Consider the following 22764-nt stretch of genomic DNA (forward strand, 5'->3'; position numbering starts at 1 on the left):
TCTGAAACACAGGAACAATTTAAAGAACATTTACACTAGTCGGCGTGACACCTCATTCAGACCGCTGATGACAAGGGGGAATGCCTGGAGTCCATCCCTCTCAGAAAAGAGCTGTTTAACTGCTGGGAAAAACCAAACATGTCATCCCACAACTGGGTCCTCTGGTTTAAACAAAGAGCATCCCCCAACATCAGACAAACAGGAACCTCTCACTCATTCATAAAAATCAGCAACATGAAAAAGCCCGACTCCAGACATGAAAGTTGTTGTTTCCGGTCCATTCTCGGTGACCTGTGTCCGAATAACTTTGATCTAGAGAGCAGAATAAAGCTGATATTGGCTTTTTGCTTGACTAACACTCCTGAGATTTAAGTTCACAACAATGGCAGCCTGTGATCCGATAACCCGGCACCGCTTCAGCTCGTGGGCCTGACAGATGAGTGGGTCATTCCAGAGCAGAGCCCCAGACACCTCACTGCACTAACACGCTCACATATCATCAGCCTGCCTTTGTGGATGGACTGACCGGTGACACTATAAATACAGAGGTGCTAAGGACTGTTTTGTCAAAGAGAACCTGATTCAGTACATCATAACAAACAGCAGTCATTATGTTCCCCCACCTCATCTATCCGCCGGCAGTCCGTCCATTTTTTCTCTGGGCCTGCTTCCCTGTTGCAGCCCACTTCTAATCCCCTCATCCGTCTGCTTCCCTCGCTCTTCATTTATCTCAAAGGTCGAGCCCGGCTAATAGATGAGGAGGTGCAAAATCAACATGGGATCACTCCGATCTGCTTGAGTCAATAAACATTACACATTCATGCGTGTTTAACACTTTAACGCTGGGTGACCTGACCTCACTTGACTGTCTCGCATTGTACGAAAACTCAAACACGGGCACGACTGAGTGGGTGCAAACGTACACTTTCAGTGAAACACGTGTGCGACGGTTCTGGATTCTTCCGGCACAATCTAAACTCATCGCACTTCTCGAAGCTGCTTAATCCGACCCTAAACAAAAGCAGGATCTGATTGGTCCTGAGTTAACAAAGCCTCCTTTAATGAAAATTACACATTAACACCTCTCTGGGACCCATGTGACTTTAAATGGATATTCAGAGGTAATGTTATTTGAAAATGTGTAATTTAGGGGCGTTAAAAAAGCCCAACAACCATCATGGTGTTTGAGTTTTGAGCATGACTACAGGCACAGAGAGACACATTAATGCATCTAATTAAGGCCTCATCAAAATCGCAGACAGACGGCACTCTTTCATAAAAATCATAAATTGCGTTATCAATTATTCAGGGCAATGCCATGACTTCATTTTCATCCCTTTTGCGTTTTAATTAGCACCATCCACAGCTTTGGTATTGACATTAATTTGATGGCAATTTATTGATATTTCAGCATAACCTATTTAGCTGAGTGCAATTACCAACAAAGAGCAGCAGATAGATGCGGCGTTAGAGGCGCATCACGTGTTTTTGTAAATCAAGGTGAGGACTAGAACTAAATCTAAACTGCTCTCAGCCGCCATCAGCGAGAAAAGATATGAGTCACCCCATTTCCAAATGGAAGGAAATAATCGATAGAAATTGACCAGGGATATATGTTTAATTGATCCAGACGAAGGCGCATTTCCATGAGCAAGCTGACCTGCGTGCTTCTGTTGCCTTCCTGAACTTCTGTTAAACTCGGGGGGGAAGATACACAACAATGCATCTGGGCTGCCAGCGGTTTGCCACAGCTGCAATCTCTCATTTGGTTATTCACACTCTCTCAGCATGGTGTTATGAGCGCAGCAGTTGATCCCGCAAGAAAAGGCTGATTTATGTTAGCATGACCAGAGGGAGTTAATGTATTCTCTCATTAAAATCTACTTTACTTAGGCTGAAAGTCAATCAAAGGCTGGATAGAGAGTGAATCAAAATGAAGGGAAATGGTTGGGTGGGAGGACTAATATGTTACATTAGATCTAACGGTGGTCGTAATGCAACAGAGATGTTATGAAAACACAAAAATGCACCGAAGATGTTGATGGTGCAGCAGAAGATGGAACGCGAGCAGACACTTTAGCATCTTTTCTTTGAGGCGGCTGGAAGGCGAAGAGGAGCGACATCACAGCGTTGGCAGGGTTCAGTCTCCGCGGGGGGACGCGTACTTCCAGAGACAGCAGCCTCTGTTGTATCTCCAGCTTTAGAAACATCTAAGTTAGACGGTTACATGGAGAAGACTGAGACGAGGGCAGAAAAATGAGCCTAACAGGGAAAATAAAAAGGTTTACAATAAAAGATTTTATTCTGTGTTGCCTTTTATGTTTTTAAATTTTAAACGTGTGTTACCTGAAATCACGCAGATGTTTACCGTGTATGAAGTAATACACTGTATACGTGTTACGCTGCATTTATTATGTTTCACACACAAGCACGTCCTGTAATGTCAGCTGCCTTGTGTCTCTTCTCTCTTTTTCCTTAGCGAGTGTGTGTGGTGCACCTCCCTTCTATATTACTATACTCCTTTGTAAAGCTATAATGTATATTTGTAGTATTTTGTAATCTCTCATCAACGCCTGTGAAGTTATGATCGTCGCGAACACTGTCTGTTCTGTAACGGCTCTTAATGGGTTGTATTCTACTTTATGTGCTTTAATTTTTTTTTTGTCTGCTGTAAGGCTGCGACTAGCGATTATTTTATTATCGATTCACTTATTTGGTCTATGAAATGTCATAAAATGATGAAAAATGACCATCACTAGTTCCTTAACAGCTTGTTTTGTTTAACAAAAACTCCAAAACTCAAAGATATTAAACTTTTGTAATAAGAAACCCAGAAATCCAGCAAATATTTTACATCTGAGAAGCTAAAGCCGATTTATTTTATCCAGCAAATATTTTACATCTGAGAAGCTAAAGCCGATTTATTTTTGCATTAAAAATACATTTTTTAAAAATGTTTGCAGATTAATGAGACTGAAACTAGGAGATTTACATGATACTAATTTTATTTAGTAAATAAATAAATAAAGAGAGAATCTTATTTTAAATCCAGAGCTACATATAAAATCTTTATGGGATTAACTACTGTTATTAACAGCGTGTAAAAGACGTGACCACCCCGCGACAGCACAGGTAGGAATCAAAATCAGCAACTTATCATATGTTTTCTTTCTTCTGTGCTTGGTCCTTGAGCACGGGGGCTTTCACAGTGCCTTTTTCGATGCGAGAGGTATTGCATTGAATGCAGCATCAGGGGGCAGGACCTGACCCCCGCGTGAACCCTGCTGATGAGGTGAAACAGAAGGCAGAGAGAGGCTCCCCGGCCCTGAGGGGGCTGCAGGGGAGGAATGCTGCTGACTCTACAGACGAAGCGAGCGAGACCGCAATCCTCTTCGATACTGTCCTTGATTAGGAAAAAGGATTCACTCTGTGCACCTTCACCCACCCGGCGCTCAATCTGCGCACAGGCCGAGCTAAATTGATACATTTTTCCTCATTACAGTAGAAGGCCTCTGCTGTGCGTCCCTCCAGCGAGGCGGCCGTCAAAAGGGAGGAGAGAGACTGAGAGGCACTGAGGTTAAGGGCAGAATGTCTTCCCTGCCCTCCTCTCCTCCCCCTGATTTGATTAGGACTTCAGTCATCGATACATAAACCGTGTTTAGAACCTCCTAATGCATGTGTTTGAACCAAAGAAAACATGCAGTGCATTATATCAGGCTGCATGATGCCTGTATCGTTGTCTAATAATGTTTAATGGGACCGGGAATTTATGCAGGAGTGATTAAGGATTTTTTTTTTTTTTTTTTTTTAAAGGATGTCAATCAGCAAATCTCTGAGATAAAAGCTTTACGACTGAGCGAAGCAGAACGGAAAACTTTTACATGTGTGAAGTGTTTTTGGTTTTCTTAAAAATTCATTTGCAACAGAGATATCTGGTGTTTCTCTCTTTTATTGTCTGACTTACACTTGATGCAATCTGGAATAAAAAAAAGAAATCCTGTGCCACTACGCAGGATGTCAAGTCATTCCCTGCTCCGCTTTGCTCTATTCCTACATTCAAACATCTCAGGCCGGCCACTGCAAAGACACTAAAGGGCTAAATTTACTATGTGACATCGGCTTCCCCCCTGGGCAGCCATAAGCAGCGTATACAGCGACCCTGAATTTCCTTTTTCTAGATTTACTACCACTATTCAAATGCTTAACTGCAGATACAATGATCCTCTAATCGCTGGGGATGGTTTTCAGCTGCTGCACCGACACAGCCGAAAAAGAAAAAAGAAAAAAAAACAGTAGTAAGAATATAAATACCAACAATGGAGGAGTTCAGACCCACAGGAGAGCCTGCATATCTGTGATAAAAACGGGATATAGCACAGTCAACGACAGAGCCTGGAGGGAAAAACACTCCACAGAAAATCAACACGCTCGCCCACTGAATGTACAGTTATTGCAACTTTAAAACGCTTCTGTTGTTTCCACTAAAATGCTTTAAATATAATTTTAGCAATAACGGTAAGTAAATACACTCGTGTTAACCGTGTTATTGCACCGGGCTCACTGTGCTATCTCACGCCTATTACCTTTTTTTTTTTATATATATAATTGCTCTTATTTTATCGCCACTGCCGTAACATATTATGCCAATAAACAATTATACGACGGCATCATTCTTTGACTCCGTTCATAAATCACCAGCAAGTCTGTGGGCAACAGGTGTGAGAGAAAAATGTATTCTGTCTCAGCAAAATCAGGCTGTTACTTAAATCTGATGTAGGTGGTTTCAATTAAAATAAGTTTATTTATTTAAGTTATATTTAGTGAAAATTCTAGATTTTTTTTTTAACTTATTGAGATTCATTTAAATCGAAACAACAGTTCCCTTTAGGATGATTTATTTAAAGAAGCTTTTCCCCGTTAAATTAAAAGAAAAAAGTTTCACTGTGCATTAAATGTCATTTTTAATATCTGCACATAATTACTGTATTATGTTGATTTTTTTTAATCAGGTCTCTATTCAGTCTTTCATAAACAAATATGAGTAATGACTTAATAATTAATTAATTTGGTGTTTTTTGGAAAAAAACTGGAAGACGATGCAATTTCTTCTTTTTTTTTTGCTCAAGAAATATGATTTTGAAATAGCTGCAATAAAATAAATCATTATTCTTTCATTCATATTAATTATAATATCATTACCGTTAAGTATTAAGTATATGACTTACTAATCATAATACATGTTTTATATGAACATTTACAGGGAAGTAAATTAATAAATAAAGAAAAGGATTTTTCCAATATTCAACTTTTTTTTTAAATAATTTAACTTTTTTAAAGTTTTTTATTGAATCTTTTTTTTTATTATTGTTTAATTACAGAAATAATCCAAAGAGGAGAAAATCTATGACATGAACTGCTGCTGAAGTTATTTCAAACAGAGTCAATACACGAATGAACTGAACAAAAATATATAATGAAATATAAAACAGCAAGGATGATGATTTAATGAAGTTTTTATAATATTATGTTTGCACACACTTTAGTGTTTTACCACCAAAATTACAACCACTAATTATAGAAAATAACCAACCTACTTAATTTAAAAATCAATATTTATTCAACATTTTATAAAATGTTGTCACTTTAACAGAAACCAGTTGTTTTTAAGTCAAATTATAATTTAGTTTGAATACAGGACAAAGTTCCTTCACTATAAAATGTTTTCTCATCGACCGGCTTTATTTCTTAGAGATAAGCTGACTTCCAGCACGAGCCACCGTGAATCAATAGTAAAAATTTTCATTGTAGATAAGCAAATCCTCCAAACAAGCATACAAGCCCACGGCTGCCCTGTCCCACTTGGCACACACACACACACACACACACACACACACACACACACACAGAGTGCTGACTTCTTCCAGCCGTGCGCGGAGATCCCGGCGGAAAAGAGGGATGCATCCTCAACATCCTCGAATAACTCCACAAGGGCATGTTAATGACCTTAAAGTGCTACATTACAGCAACAATTAAACCGAGGGATCCCGGAGGCATTGGGAGCCGTCGTGTCACTGTCTGTGTACAGGCCAACACATCTCTCCCATCTCCATTTATTTCCCTAAGAAATCAGCGGGGCCACCTGGGCTTGGCATTGAAACTTCATTCATCTCCAGAAATGGATTCCAGTGGAGGGCAAAATCAAATTCTCATTTGCAAGGCAGGGGGAGAAAGAGAGGGAGTGAATGCAGGAGGTACCTGGGAACGCTAACCTCTGGGTGAACCCGCCGCATCTGATAGTTTTGCTATTTGTCTGTGACATTGACAGCTCTGGGGGAGATTAGGAGCCACCCTGCCCCAGCTTCCCACTTTGCATTCTGCCTATGTGCCTCCTTACAGATGGACTGCTGCACATTTACCTTCGCCTGGTTTTCCCTGGGTTTCAACGCGGCGCCACACCAGAGGCAGCGGAGGGATGTAATTATATGCTATGCAACAATAAAACAAAGCAAATGAGGGGAGAGCTGCATCAGACGGCTTACAAACCGGGGAGGATGCAGAAACTACACGGTGTGGGTTTTTTTTTTGGTTGGGGTGGGGGGGTGAAGCCGGAGATGAGAGTGATGGATGCCCTTCGGTTAAATACGTCCAAATCCCCCCTTCAAGCCGCTCTCTTCTTGCCAGGCAGTGTGAGTGAGTGTGTGAGAGAGAGTGTACAAGATTAATAGTGTAAACAGCGAGGGAGAGAAAGGCAGCCGGGAGAGAGAGCGAGAGAGAGAGGCAGAGGGAGAGAGGGAGAAAGAAAAGACTATCAGCATCTGCAGCAGCACAGTAGCCCTAGGGGAATAGTGTGAACTTTTGAACCCTGGTGGCGAGCAGTCGCAGCGATGCACAGAGCCTGCTCCTGCCTCGTAATGTGTGTGCGCGCGAGTGTGTGTGTGTCTGTCTTTCTAGAAAAGCACACAGGCAGTAACTGAGAGAGGAAAGGAGAGTGAAGGAGAATGAGGATGAGTGGAGGTCATTAACATATTCCTCGCTTCCTCGCAAACTAGCAGCCGCTATCTAAATGTCACAAAATCCATACGCCGATGAACGCCGTGAAAAATTCATCTCCGGGCAGATATTCTGACGGACAGATGAAGTAGATGGCTATCAGGGAGTCCAAAGAAACTTTACGACCGACAGAGAGGCCAATCATTCACACGGCCGGGCAGTGGAGTGAGTGCAGACAGGCCACAGGTTGGCCAAGCAAGAGGCCAGAGGTTAAAAGTTCAGCGCGTAGGCAGACAGCATGACCACAGGCCGACAGAGCAGCGAGGAGGTCATCTACGCAGAGCCAGAATACTGTCCAGGTGCTGCAAACAAAGAGACAAACTGATGCTGCAAAGCGGTTTATTTGTCGCGTTCCTCGCTCTTTGAACGTGTAGCACCCACAAACTCGCTCTTCCTCCACGACTTAATTCGATTTCAAACACAGACGACGGCCAGTTGGCGCCTTAAACATTGCTGATTAACCCTCTAATGGAGCATCAATCCATCAGCTGGCATCGCTTTTTTCCAATTTCACCAGCCAAGAGAGCGAGGCGCGCACCTTCAGACGCACTTCACTTTCATATAGCTTTTTCCAAGCTTCAGCCCAAAATGACAAAATTTAGATTTAATATTCTATTCACCAGCACCGCGTAATAATGTTGTTACTGTGCGTTGGCTCCTCGTATTCAAATGAGAAATAGGCAACGGCGAGACATAACTTCATATCGGTTATCCTACTGCGAGTAATTGGTTTAGGAAATTGGACCGGCACCGTAATCACTGGCAGGAGTCACATTCCTGCGTTCTTTAAATTAGCCTACACAACAGAACACACCTGATTAAACTAAACGTTACCCAGTTTCAGGTTTTGTAAAGATACAGAGATTAATTTGTCTAACGTGAGAGAAAAATGGAAATATTCAGATGCGGAACAAACAATTTAAAGAACATTTTTATGATTATTTAAGGAAATAATCTAAAGACTAATCAAAGTAGTTGCAGTCTAACCGATGTGAAATTAAGACATTGTGTTTCTCAAACTTTCTACACAGCGTACCACCTCTGAAAGTATCACCATTATGACTCACGTTAAATACAGCAGTGTAGGCCGACACTTTTCAGCTTCCAGTTTGGAGCCACGACTGTAGTTTGAGTTTTTGAGGAACTTATTTCAAGTCCGCTTACTGTCTTTGAGTCGCATTTAAGCTCACGTACACGTGTCATGTAGCAGGATACTGAACCCAAACGTTTCAGGAAATGCAAAACTTATTTTAAATTACATCTCGCATATTTTATTTTCATTACAAACTTTCCAGTATTTTGATAGTGTGATCTGTTGTAAAATAATTTATTTCATTTTTGAAATTAATACTTCCTACACGTACCACAAGTGGTTCTGTAGAATCATGTAATTCAAAAGCACCTTTACAAACAAGGCGACCTGAGTCACATGGAATCTAAGTTTTGTGAATAAACCCTTTAGCATCTACATCCACACCTTCGGGCGTACAGGCTACACAAATACAGACTCTGTGGTACATCATAATGGAATCATTACGATCACAAAGAAGAAGAGGGATACGTATCAGAGGCGTCATCTTTTCTGCACGCCTCCTGAAACAAAGCTCTTCCTGCAGTGCTCTGTCATCGCTGCAGCTTCCCAGCAAACATCCCCGAGCGCCCAGCGGTGCTCCCCCAATCAAAGAAAAACAAACAGGCCATTTCAACTCCGTAAACTTGACCTGCGAACAGCATGACAGGGCTAAAAGACCCACATCTCCGGCTGTCTCCTGGGGTCTATTTGTGAATGTGTGTGTGTGAAAGCGATCCTACACAGCAGAGGGAGAGGGTTTTGTGCATATATTTGTTTATGTATGCAAAATGTACTGGAATGACGGCAAGTGTGTGATGGACAGGGCGAGAGAAAATATCCTGAAAATGTGTGCGAGCCCCAAATAGCACCGAGAGAGGGGGAGAGGGTGCTTAAAGGGGGCAGACGAGGCTGGGGTGAGGCTGCAGGCGCGGTCAGGTCACCGGTGCGGTCGGCGGGTGAAACTCAGTTCACATTACCATGCAGACACCCGGGCTAACAATGGAGGCTCCATCTGTTCCTGTCAGCCATTACAAATCTGGTGTCACCCAGTCCGCTGAAGACAACAGGCCACCGCATCTAATCAAACGGCACAGGCTCCTCCCGCGTGTAAAAGCAGCCATCGACTTCACACTCACTCACTCTCTGGTTAGGGAACAGAGAGCAGCGAAGGCAGGCAGTCGATTACCACGGATAATACATTCTCCGAGTCACAAAGTCTCTATTGTGTACAGTAGGCTCAAATAAAATGATACAATTAAACTTGAGAGAGAGAGAGAGAAACTCAATTTTGTAACTTCTCCTTAAAGCCAAACGCGATTCTCCAAATCGCAAAATTATCATTAATTTTTTTGCGACAAAGGTTTTTAAGGTTAGGAACATTTAAATGGACCCGGAATCGTCACCGCGGATGAGAAGGGAAAAAGGCACTGATTTCATTAAGCGGTCATGCCATTATTTTCCACAAACACTCCCTCTTCCATTGAAGCAGACCGCCCCGGCAGGAAAAAAAAGAACGTGTGAGCCATTTCTTTCAACTGGCAGTGAACAGAGAATGAACTATGAACTCCGCATGCCCTTTTAGTGAGGACACAGGCCATTCACTACGCTAACATGGTCGCCGTCTCCCGGCAATAAAAACACACAGAATCAAATGTTATGATTATTGATCCAACCGGAGAATGTGTTGTTTTTCTTTATATAAGCGTAGTTGCTCAGTGTCGAGGGACTTTCTAACCATTTGCAAAAATGCAAATGATAAAAAGAAGATTCTTGTAGAGCTGCATAATCGCCTATTTCTCATGTTTAACACCAACAATGGCGTTCGAGATTTAACTATCGCATCCATAGTAACAGACGGCGTAGTTTGTAGTTGGGCGTGTTTCTATCACAGCCAGAAAGGGAATTTATTTTATTTTTTATAGTATTTTATAGTTTGATTTTGTTTGTTTCCCCACAGGAAATCTCGCCTTGTTTATTCTGAAATGAACAATTCGGAAAAAAATGAATTATCATTATCTTGAGGTCTGTCTTTCCACCATCTGCCGTGATTTGTTCACACAGTTTTTCCAAAGTTGTAGAAAAAGACGGCAGTTACTCTTCTGTGGGCAGAGGACGGAAGAGTTCATTAAGCCATTTTCTAAATAAGGAGATTTGTTTTTGACTACATCCAGCTGGCACTGAAAACTGATTCATTTTTTTTTCTTATTGGGGAAATTCCACATGATTCCAGCTTCACCTCAGGAAAGAAAAAAAAAAAGCGTGGAGGTAGAGATGGGCACCTGAGGCAACCGGGTCAATATGCCCACCTGCGGCATGTCACGTCAAGGGCTATTAGCCGGCGTGCAGAGTCAGAAATACAAAAAGTCTGAACGGGAGGGAGGGCAAGTCCGAGAAAGGAAGATAGAGAGAAAGATTGATAAAGGGAGAGAGGGATGGAACACACATGGCCCCTCAGGTACAGTGTTGTATTTCAAACCCGGTTGTGAAAGAATAGAGGGGCTCGGGGTCAATCAATCACTGCATTAGCCTGCAGCTACAAAGCCTCCTCTCTGTGTGGGCCGCCCTCCATGCCTCCCACAGTCCACACATAACAGCTCAAGGGGACAGACAGGGAGAAGACGATCCGCCACTGGAGGGAGCTCTAGGTCCCCAATCGGGGCCTCTGTGAACCACCGAACATCAGGACGAGCCTACCTGCACACTGGGCCAGGAGGGGTGAGGAGACGAGAGGGAGGAGGAGTCACTGATGTCACCGGAGCTAGGCTGCGAGGTAGGAGGCCAACGAAAGGGCTGGTGGTGGTGGTGGTGGGGGAAATTTCACAGATGTGCTCTGTTTTTTCAAATTAAGAGGGCGAACGACAATATGCAGCAAAAAGAGGTCCAACTGCGCTTCCTGTGGCGAGGTGTAGGTGTGCCAGCGAGGCTGATGAGGGTAGTGTGTCAAAACTGCATTTGTTTAGTTTTCTCAGAGGAATACTGCATCGTCTCCCATGACACCGACTCCTCCTTTTCACCTTTTCCCTTTTGTCAGAGCAGAAACTCCTCGCACACTGTAGCCTTTCAGCGGAAAACACATGTTCACGCAGATGACACAGACGCGTACGTTTCATTATTCGGGTTAAGATTTCACCCCATTGTCTCCGTTCAAACTAGATAGTGTGAGCTTAAAGCTACATAAAAATCTAGGCTACTGTCTGCTGCTCAGATTCGAAATTCTTGCCTCTGTTTTGTTGTAACCGATCTTTGCAAAGGCCTGATTTAAAAAAAACAAACAAACAAAAGCTCGGATCTCTGCACTGCGCAAACAGGAACAGAAACAGAAACAAGAACTCACACACACACACACACATACGCGCACAGGGAATCAGAATCAGGACTATTGTTAACTTACACTCGGGGGCTCCATCATCCTGGTTGTCAGAAGCTAATGAGGCGTCGTCTGATTGGACAGAGCGACCCAGGCTGGAACTGCGGTTGTCATCAGAACCTTCTTCTTCCCTGTAGTCCGCTGAGTGTGTGTGTGATATATAAAGGGAGAAAGCAAATGTGAGTGATTAAGTCACGTAAGAAAACACCACACACACAGATGAAACTGTGTATATACAGTAATATGTGACAGGAGAGGCTGTTCGGGGTCATTTTACTCACATGGAGGGGGGAACTCTTGAGGGTTTCTGTAAAATCAAAACAAGCATGCTTCATTTTCTGTGCTTTCATTTTTAAATGAGTCTACTCCTTTATGGCTTCAAAAATTCTGCAATTGTTTCCTGCACAGAAGACCACGAAACCACCAGGTTTTCTGTATCAGAGCGTGCAGACGAACACCAGTGGAGTCGTTTCCGGTGTAAACTATCACACTTCATACAAAACAAGAGTTTCAGTTTTTTTTGGGGGGGAGAGGTTTGGAAGATTAACTTACCATGATCACAACAACTTATTTTATAAGATCTTTTAAAAAACTTTTAATAATAATAAATAAGAGCAAGAATTAAGTCTTGAAGGTGACACCATTAGACTAAATGAGCTTCTTCAAATGTAATTTTGCAAACTGTGTCTAAAGCAATTACAGCAACAATTAAGGTTCTTCTGTGGCATTAACAGCAAAAGTGAAATTACACCGTGACACTTGGCTAGTAAAGCAGCTTTCTGTGACTCCGGCTAAACACTGATTTAACGCCGCTCCCGGAGGTTAAATCCTCACCTTAAGTGGACGACCCTGAAGTTATTCAGGATGACTTGCCGTGTCTCCTGGGCAGTTTCACTGAGGTCCTCGTCCTGAAGGACGTCGGACACAAAGTACAAACAGTCTGGAGAAGACAGGAAACACTGTAAGCATGGCGCTCGAGGCTTGAAGAACACACATTTTGAAGGATTCAAACACTGTGAAGGATCCTGACACACTTCATATGATCAGGTTTATAATGTTTGTGAGAGACTAAGACTAAGATCCTCTAATTTTAAAGAGAAGGTGTCTCATCGTCACGGAATATCACGACTTTTGTGATGAGTATAAAATTCAAAATAAAAGTCTGAAAAGTTTGACCTCTGTGTGATGTTTTATCTCAGAACAGAAATCAAGCTGGGTTGTTACTTTACACTCATCTTCATCACCAATTGTTTCTATGTCCATACATTTGATATATGTAATCATTTAATCCACAAACACACGTTTGATGCTTAATTCTTATTAACACGTCTCAGGTCAGAGTTTAGCTTCATGTTTTGGCGTACACTGTCTGTGTTATATTTACCTTTTAAAAGGAACAACATAAAATACATAAATAAGTCTCACTGGTGCCAATTCATGAAAATAAAGCCTTTTTTCCAAACATGTTGGCTGATGACTGCTTACAGTTTCGTCACTACATTTCTTCTCCAGGGCCTAAAAACATAAAATACTCATTGTTTGACTTGATCTACGGCAATAAAATCCAAAGACGTAGAGGTAAGATGAAGTCATGATTAATATTTTCTTTCACCGCATGATTGAACTGAACTGCAAGCTCGATTTTAAGTCACAGTAATATTATTCAGTAAAGTGAGACTGATGCTTGTGAAACAGGTTGGCCCACATCACTTATCTGATTCAATTTTATTATGTCCTCACCTTCCACATTACAGAAATGGACTGACATATGCAAATGTTCTTCCAGAGGAACTGTGTGGTGGCCTTCCCGTACATGCAAATGCAGTCAATTCCATGATGCCACCATGTCGGTTACAGTTTACAGCACGTATGAATACACAGGTCGAGATATATACGAGTTTTTTTTTTACGATAAGGTGATTGCTTTTGATTGTTGCCAATTTTCTGAGCAATAAAAAAGAAACATGTGACATCGGATCATTTCGTAGGCTGTCGTGTCAAGTTCTCTCACCTCTGATAACATTTGTACATTTTACAGTAACTTTGTTGTGATAAGATGAAACTGTACCGTTCAAAATAAACATATTTAACAGTAGAAAATAAAGACATTACCATCCAAAAGCCTCTTAACGTCGCTCGGGAGTGTCCCCATCCCTGTCCAACACGAGACACTTTGGTTTGCTGACTTTTTCTGACCCTTCACACTTTGGCTTTTACTCCACAAGGTAGCCTATGAACACCGAGCCTCTGGCATACTGTTAGGAACAAGAGCCTGGCACATGAACACAAACACACGCAGTCAATCGCACAATGACTGGCACAGCATCTAACCACCTGTGTCCTCTTGTTCTGAAGCGTGACTTCCGTGCATGCATCTAGATTTGCACAAAGCGGGTGGAGCAGGTGCACAGATGACAACTTCCTCTGCACTCTTGTTTCTCACTTGAGGCTGGTGAAAGGTTTGCGTGACGCTTAGAAAACCCCTCTGTTTGACCTACAATGACACTGAAACAAGGCAAGCCTGAGTCAGGGCTACATTGGTTTCCTTTATCAGCCCTTTAAACCTCAAACTGACGACTATAAAAATGTCAACAAACACAAATCTTATGTGCAAGCACTTGAAAAACACTCATATGGAAACTTTAGATATGACTGAAATAACATGTATCTCTGCCTCTTTTCTATGCTTTCTCTTGTGTGTACGCAAGGTGTTTATCTGCCCTGTGATCAATCAATAAATAAAATAAGAGTACACATTTTTCTAATTACATTTAGAAGTGTAAATAATGCTGAAATCACCTGGATCATACCTTCAACCAAATGATCTGGGGCTCACATGTCCAGGTTGGCAAGCATCAAGGATATCTGAAGTGTCCTTGAGCAAGACAGTGAATCCCTGCCAGCTCCTGATACGCTGCTCTATTTTCTGCCTGACCCCCCGCTGCAAAGTGGGAAGAGCAAAAGACAAGACAATTTCCCCACGGGGATCAATAAAGCACTGCATTATTAAAAAATATATACTTGTCAGCAAAAAACAGGACACCCCGTAGGTCTTTTCTCAGTTGAAAAAAAAAGAAGCTATTCAAGCCTGGTGCGGCATGTGGGGGGCACCTCGAGTGCCCAAACTAAAACAGTTGAAATAATATCTAGTATCTAATATCAGTCTGCACCCAGCAGCACAGTAACTACTGAAGGAGGCGAGCAGCAGGTCAGGACACCAGACACGGGTGTATTGGAGGAATGAGTCAGCATTAGTTTACATTAAATGGAGGAGGCTACTGCCTCCAGTATGAACATTTATCCATGATATAAAGTAATGTTTTCATCTCAGAACAGAAATCAAGCTGGGTTGTTACTTTACACTCATCTTCATCACCAATTGTTTCTATGTCCATACATTTGATATATTTAATCATTTAATCCACACACACACACGTTTGATGCTTAATTCTTATTGACACGTCTCAGGTCAGAGTTTAGCTTCATGTTTTGGCGTACACTGTCTGTGTTATATTTATTATTTAAAAGAAACACCATTAAAATACATAAATAAGTCTCACTGATGCCAATTCATGAAAATAAAGCCTTTTTTCCAAACATGTTGGCTGATGACTGCTTACAGTTTCGTCACTACATTTATTCTCCATTTATCCATGATATAAAGTAATGTTTATGCTCCTATATGTTTAAAAAAAAAAAATATATATATAATATATATATTATATAGGTTCAGTATGAGCCAATTTAATCCCATTTGACTGGGTTCATACAGTTTGTCCCAGTTTTGTTGGGGGGGAAACAAATAACAGCCCCGTTGCAGTTTTGGATTATAATCCAAGTGTTTTTATATTTCATTTATCACACACAACAAATAGCGCTATATTTATTCTACGAAATCTAAAAATATGTCACAGAGCCCTATTTCACTCACACTGGTTTGTTATTACGATCAACAGCTGATCACATTTTAAGCCTTTTATATTTATTTATTAACATATTTATATGCTGGGATGTATATATGTGTGTTTATGATTGATAAAACACCGGATGGAATAAATTATAAATAATATATAAATAGTAATAGTCTGTGTCAAAAGTAGCTAGGGGGTCACGGACCCTGTCCAGGCTTATTTAGCTTTAGCGGCCTGTAAATAATTTTAATTAAAACACGTATGTGTTCTTTGTTTGGTCATTAGCTAAAGGTCATACTTCACCCACCTTTGTGTGTTTGTTATCCCCGCGTCACTGCTCGAACAGAGACACAGGTGGAGGTACAGGTACAGGTGGAGGGTGGAGCTAACCTGCTAGCCGCTAACATGCTAATTAACCGTTAGCCGCTAATATGCTAATTAACCGTTAGCACCGGAAACGATAACTTTTCTTGGCGCCATTTTTTAAATTTAAGGTCACGGTGTAGCTTTTACCTGTAAGCAGGTGTTGTCCATAACAACCATCCAGATAAAGTGTAATGCTCTCGTTAAATCACTCGTTTTGTTTGTTTTTTAACATTAACGTTAAGTTACGGAGCCGTTGGCTGATTTAAAGTAATCTGAGCGGTTGCAGGTGTTTCGGTTTAACAAGCGACCGTGTTAACTGGGGACAAAGTCCGCTGTGGTTGTCGTAGTTAACGACAGGTGTTGATAACAGCAGCGCGAATGCCTCTCTGTTTCTTATTCCTTTTTAATTAACGTTACAATGCTAAAAAAAATTAATTAACTGATTCGTGTCTTGTTTGGCAGCTACGTATTTCAACGGCTAACAACGGTGGTTGGTCGCCATTCAACACGGTAGCTCCTTAAATCGAAACACCGGCTAGTTTAACGCTAGCTGCAGTTTAAAGTTACCTGGCAGCCGACGTTCCTCCTCTAAACAGCATTATTTCTGAGTAAGTTCACACCTAATGTTACAATAAAGGTGGTTAAAGTGTTTTTTACTTTAATGTAAACTGCTGCGTTCCCCCTGTTTTATACTATGTATGTTTGTTTCCACGACTTGTGTATGGCGCTGCATTCACGTGCTCATATTCTCCCATTTGTTTAATGAAGTTGTAAAATCGTAAATCAGAGCTGTAGTAGATTCAGACGATGTTTTTACAACAATGGTATATGGCGCTGCATTCAAGTACTCATATCCTCCCATTTGTTTAATGGAGTTGTAAAATCGTAAATCAGAGTTGTGATACATTCAGGCAGTGTTTTTACAGCGATGGTATGAATATATTTTATTTTTTTTATTTTAATGTACAGTACACTAACTACTTTTTTTAAAGATGTTGACAAGAAAGTAAAAATTCGTTTTTCAAAAGTAGTTATCTAGTTTTGTACCTTCTTAGAAGCTGGGAAATTGTAAATCAAAGTTGCAGTGCATTCACACTGAAGTGATGAAAATGATCACATAATGGGGACCTGTAATGCTATCCTGTAATAGAAATCCAGTGACATACAGCTGCCCTGAACATTAAGATAAGAAAATACACATTCACGTGGATGAAACTGATGTTTTAGCAAAGGCCTTACAACGGTAAAAAGATATAACAGCGAGGGCTTAATTACTAAATCAGATGTTCATATGGTTAATTAACGTTATCTTCACACTAAATAGCACATCGCATCAAATTGCTGGGTTTATAAATTCTCACTTTTGCTGTTTAAATGACAGTATTCGCCACTTTGATGGGTTTTTCATTTAAGCTTAAAAACTAATTATGATATTTCTGACAACACGTGAATGGAGAATCACTAAATTGGTCCCTCACCATATCTGACAGGGCATGGATGAGTGGTTTATATCACCAGCAGAGGGTGAACAGCGGTGGGGATGGACTGAACTGGGCTTTTATATACATGGTTGACATTATTGTAGAGGAGGTATTGGTAGTAGTACTAATAGAAATAGCGGTGGGCCTGACCATTGCCTTATTGATCGTGTATTACTGAAACACTACAAGGAAAGCCATTGAGAAACCAAAGCTCAATCAGACACCGCTCACATCGACTGAACACACTGGGTATCAATCAGGGCTAGGGTGGACTGATGTTATATTTGTTTTGCCTTTCTAAAAATATGGACTGTGTATTCAGGCTCACAAGATAATTATTGCAGATCCTAGGCAACGTCACACAGGCATATAAACAACATAAATGTTGCTGTTTATAGGCCAACAGGTCAGAGTATTTTAACAAAAATGGGACTTAATGCAACATTTTGAATCATATTTAAATAGTATTTGTTTTTTAAAAACAAATTATGTTTAAAAAACATAATTAAAGCAACTCAAAATCTAAAATATTATCTAGGTTCTGCAATAATCTCATTGTGTCTTAAATTAAAGTAAAAAAAGACCCCGTTGTTGCATTCTCAGTATTAAAAACAACCATATTTTCCCACATATCAAAACAGCAGCAGCAGTTTCCTTCAGTGCATAGTTGTATTTTTAATAATTTTCAGTATTTCATGTTGAATGCTATTTCATGATGGTCTCCTTCTCCTTGTCACTTCTCTACAGGAAGCCACGGGGTCAGGGCGAGTTGAATCCCATGCCAGAATTGTCCCCATGTTGACCTGCGCCTGACTGGCCTCCCAGCAAAAAGCCCCTGTGAAGGTAAGAGGAACTGGGGTCCCCTCCCCTGGAAAAGAGGTTCCCTCCCCTTGACAGCTCCACAGAGCCCCAGCCACCTGCCTGCTGGGTCAGCCCCATATGAAAAGGGAAGCCCTTTGTAATCCGACGGGGATTACACCACCCAACAATGCACCGCTGAAAGAGCGACAAAAGCCCTGTATCAAACGCCGCTGAGGGGGAGCAAGGCTATGATCTCCCGCTACTACCAACACTGACTCCTCCACCACCTCTCATCTCCCCAAGAGGCTCTACCCCCTTTTAGCATTCGCTGCCTCTGTCCTCCTTCTGCCCTCTCATCTTTAAGATCTGGCCTTTTATCAGCGCATTCCTTTTCATTTGCATTGTGGCGTGGGGAGGGACAGCGGGTCTCTCTGATCTGATAGAGCCAGGAGAGAGAGTCAGGAGGATCCTCAGGGCGTGAAGAAGGGTGTGTGTGTGTGTGTGTGTGTGTGTGTGTGTGTGTGTGTGTGTTTGAGTGTGTGTATCCTGTCCTGCAAACACACACACACACACCACACTGCATTCTCAAGATAGGCAAAAACTCTTCTGCAGTCCAGAGAGACAAATAGTGAAGCGCCCATGCCTGTCTTTCAGGCTCTGTTCGTCTTTATCTTTATTTCAGAAAGGGAAGTGCCGTGGCTGAGGGGCATGTTAACGCTCAAAGTGAGATATCCATATCTAAAAAATCTGTAAAATGGTGCAAAAAATAGTTCAACTATTCGGATTTGTTTTAAAACCACGGCCTGTAAGAATAGCTATCAGTAAGAATCATTTTATAGAGAAGAAATGTGAATATTTTTTGTTTCCTCTATGACAGTGATATCTTTGGATTATGGACAAAACAACATATTTAAGGGCTTTGGTAATCATTAATCAACATTTTAAACCATTTTAAATTAAATTAATCATGAAAATCATTGACAGATCATGAAAATAATTGATAAAGCTTGGTGGATGAAATATGACAGATCATGAAAATAATTGATAAAGCTTGGTGGATGAAATAAAAGGAGCAGGAACGATGATGGAAATATGACTTTACTGTATCCATAAAAAGGTCTGATATGTTTTATTTTCTAAATATTGTCAATATTCCTCGGTTTAGTGGAAAACCTCCTCTTGTCATCATACTAAGTGTGGCTGAGCAGCGTTTTAACGCTCAAAATGAGGAACCCATATCTAAAATTAAAAAAAAATAGGCAGAAGACTTTAGTTACAAATTACACTCTTAAAATAAATCACTGTAAGAATAGCTGTCACCTTCTTCCAATAGGAAATATCTCAAGTAGGTGCTCAAATATCGCCCGCATGTCACGGCAAAACAAAAAGAAATCAGGTGTTTGGCCTGATTCTTGAGGGTCTGTTGTAAATGTTTGTGTTGCTCGAGGAGATAAAAAGAGAGTAGTTTACTTTTCGGATTTTCCTCACAATCATTGTATTCCCAACCCTCCCATTGCTCAAACATATTGTCAGTGTAGGGGGGCTTTTGGTGGAGGTTAAAAAAAGTGTTGATAGATCGAGGACACGAAAGACAAGAAGAGCAAAATGTGTTGCGCTAAATCTACAACCTTCAGTCAGCCGCATATTGACTGACTCAGGGGGGGGTTACCTCAGCTTGTACTCGAATCAATGTTAGCCCTGTGAGCATTGAATATAAAATCATTCAAATTGTATTATGTCAGGATATATGAGCCATTTCAAAATATTAATTCAGCATTATTTAAGGTGTCTGTTAAGGATAGCAGTTACAGCTCGCTGTGCGTCGACTCGACTGAGTGATTACATACCTCTATTACATGTGATGTATGAATGTATGAGAGGGACCTATTTTTCATTACCAAGACATTGTCCCTAGAGGCAGTTGTTAAAGAAGAATGTAGGAATTATCCCCCTGGAACAACTGGCCCTTGTCACGAGCCGAGGACGGAGCAAAGGGGGAAAAGGAAAGGAAAGGGGAAAAGGGAAGCACAGCACTATTGATAGTGGTGGGATTGAGAGACTGGAAGGACGCCAGAAGAATGTGTCTGCCTGTGCTTGTGATCCTGCACACTGCCGCCTCTCCCTCTGTCCAGTTAATTGGAATACAAAGCAGAGCGGGGTCGATGAGAGAGTGGTGGTGGTGAGGAGGAGGAGGGAGCTGCTGTCTGTCTCCAGCAACGCTCAACCTTCACTGCTCGCTGGGAATTGACTGGGGAACCAGCAAGCGAGACCGACACACTGTCACTGGTAAAATGAACTGTCACCTTGCATTTCTCAACCTCCTGGCAGCATCGAATTGGCCGCTTTGAACCATGTGACGTGACACTGATTGAGTTCTGGCTCCCCCCCTCCCTGGGCTCTAAAGGAAGAGGCCGGTTTAATTTCAAGTGTACAGGCTCTCCATGCAAAGGAGGCAGGGGCACATCAGTGCCTGGGCAGCGCGAGCATCGCTGCATCCTGAAAGCCAAAGCTTTCATTGGTGTTCTATTCTTCCTCACCACCCCTCATTATTTCGCCGTGCTGCTTCGTTACTCTGCCTCTCAGCCAGTCTTGTTTTTCTTACGGCATATAGTCATGGCGGTCTGACAGGCACACAGAGGAGGAAAACTATTAGGGGTAGCCATTTGGATCCTGGAGGCAATCCCAGGGAGTATTAAGACGTTAACCCTGGCCAAGTCACTTGTCTCTCTCAGTTACTATGCTGATGGAGAGGGGAAAGGATGCAGTCGCAGGGGGGACCCAGGAGGCTGGGGCTTCAGGTTGGCTGGCGCTTCCAGATCCAATAGAGCCTGACTCGGATTGGGGGATGGTTGTCAAGAATCTCCCAGGCTGGGCTCAAAAGAGCCTCGATGCCATAACAAAGGAAAAAGAGAGCGTGCCATTCATAACCAGGCAGCATTTCTCCACGAGGCTTCAATGAGTCAGAACAGTGGTTACAGAATAAAAATGACAAAAGTGACAGTTCATGATTTCTTTTCATTTTCAACACTTTTTTAAAAAAAGTGCTATAAAAGTCTTGATCTCATTTCAGTTCTTAATAAAAACATTTGATGGTTCCTGCTTCTTAAACGTGATACTTTGCTGCTAACTGACTAATTCTCATGTTAAAGTAAATTAATATTTTTGAATTTTGGACCTTTTATTGGTCGAGAAATTAATTGGCAAACTAATCGATAATAAATATAATCTTAATTGCTTTTATGCTTTCCAGTGTTTCTTTGGTTAGCTGTGAATACAAAGTCTCGACTAGTCGATTAATTGATTAGTTTAAATTAATCGCCAACTTTTTTTTTTAAATCGCTGAATCATTTTATAAAGGAAAAACAATCAAAATTTTTGTGATTTCAGCTTTTCAAATGTGAATAAAGTTTTTGTTTCTTTCGTCAAGACAAGACGTTTGAGGGCTGATCAACATTTTCTGACATTTTATGGACCAAATATTTGGTGAATTAATCGAGAAAATGATCATGAAAACAATCTTTAGTTTCAGCTCTTGATAAATGTTGGTGACTCGAATAAAAAAAACAAAAAAAACAGGAAGGATGATGGAAATATGACTTTATTGTATCCATGAAAAGGTCTGATATGTTTTATTTTCTAAATGTTTTCAGTGTTAGTGGAAATTCTCCTTCACCGCTCCATTTATCAGCGCGTCTTGGCAGCACACTGCTGTTTGAACTGTATATGCGAGAGATAAATGGCGTTAACCTAAATAGCTGTGTTTGATATCTGGCAATAAAAATGACTCCTCTGTGGTGTATCTCTTAGATGACCAACCCCCCGTTATCCCATGAATACTGTATCTAGTTTCCCTTTGAAGGCCCGGGACCCTGCAGAGTGACATGCGACAGAGGAACTGGTAGAAAACCAAGGAAGTGAGCCTGGCAATAGACTTGTAAAAGAGCCTGCAACAACTGCAAGCAGCATGGGGTACAAACAGCACTGGGTTGACCTCAAACAAAGTGCAGAGGGGGGCGGGCCGGCTAAAGATGTGTAAGATATCTGAGGAGAAGGAGGCTGGCTGCTGTATCTATCAATAGACCTCATGTTTGTGCAGTCAGGTGCTGGTGCTGCAGAGTTTTTGATTATTCTCGTGACCATGTACGACGTTCATTAACCATTTTCTGCTCCTGTGCTCTCCTTGCCCTACATTCTCCAGGCAGAAGGCAACGAAGGGCCAGGCTGACTCCGAAGGTGAAAAACATCCTCCTCCTCTTCCCCCAGCTTGAACATCTGTCTCCGTGGTGTTGGCTGCAGCACCGACTCTGACACCTCCAGATGGAGAGCCCGCTGGGAGCGCTGAGGTATTACCTACAGAGATGGCAGGGATCACACCTTTGGAATGAAATCCCACACTTGTTTTCTGCACTGTCCCCTTTTTTTCTTCAGTAGTTGTTGTTGTTGAATCCGTCACTATTCACCATATCGATTGTCACCTCCCCGGTCCTTGGCCTTGTGACTCATCTGAGGAGGAAGCTTTTGGCTTCTTAAAGAAATGCATGACAACAAACGTCTCAGCCCTTTTCTAATTTACAGTAATGGGCCGTATGGTATTTCAACTGTAACTTCTATTAGTGGAACTGTATTAATTTTTAATATAGTTGTGAGAGAACTGCATACTCATGCGGATATATTTCAAATGAGTGCTGATTTTCATTTCCTCGAAACATCTTTTTT

General features: G+C 41.5%; 1 protein-coding gene and 1 long non-coding RNA gene across 10 annotated transcripts in view; one reads left to right on the forward strand and one right to left on the reverse strand.

Annotated features, from left to right (window-relative positions):
* The window catches only part of skap1 (src kinase associated phosphoprotein 1), a 32598-nt gene extending 16579 nt beyond the window's left edge, over positions 1–16019 (reverse strand). For 2 of the 6 annotated variants that reach the window (XR_003463928.1, XM_019254205.2), the window contains exons 1-4: positions 13602–13817; positions 12324–12429; positions 11771–11796; positions 11514–11630 (exon numbers count right to left, since the gene is read on the reverse strand). Coding sequence is in view for 1 of the 6 variants with exons in the window: in XM_019254205.2 (XP_019109750.1) it covers positions 11514–11630; positions 11771–11796; positions 12324–12429; positions 13602–13641 (289 nt within the window). In the remaining 5 variants the exon portion in view is untranslated. The other 4 variants (XR_003463930.1, XR_003463929.1, XR_003463931.1 and 1 more) reach the window with 4 other exon arrangements.
* Positions 15906–22764, forward strand: part of LOC113747847 (uncharacterized) — a 31682-nt gene continuing 24823 nt past the window's right edge. For 2 of the 4 annotated variants that reach the window (XR_003463936.1, XR_003463933.1), the window contains exons 1-3: positions 16272–16374; positions 17995–18090; positions 22247–22391. This is a non-coding gene — a long non-coding RNA (uncharacterized LOC113747847). Of the gene's footprint in view, positions 15955–16006; positions 16124–16228; positions 16375–17994; positions 18091–22246; positions 22392–22764 lie in introns of those variants that run through there. The other 2 variants (XR_003463935.1, XR_003463934.1) reach the window with 2 other exon arrangements.

Source organism: Larimichthys crocea, chromosome XVI, assembly GCF_000972845.2.
Source record: "Larimichthys crocea isolate SSNF chromosome XVI, L_crocea_2.0, whole genome shotgun sequence".
NCBI classification, from domain to species: domain Eukaryota; kingdom Metazoa; phylum Chordata; class Actinopteri; family Sciaenidae; genus Larimichthys; species Larimichthys crocea.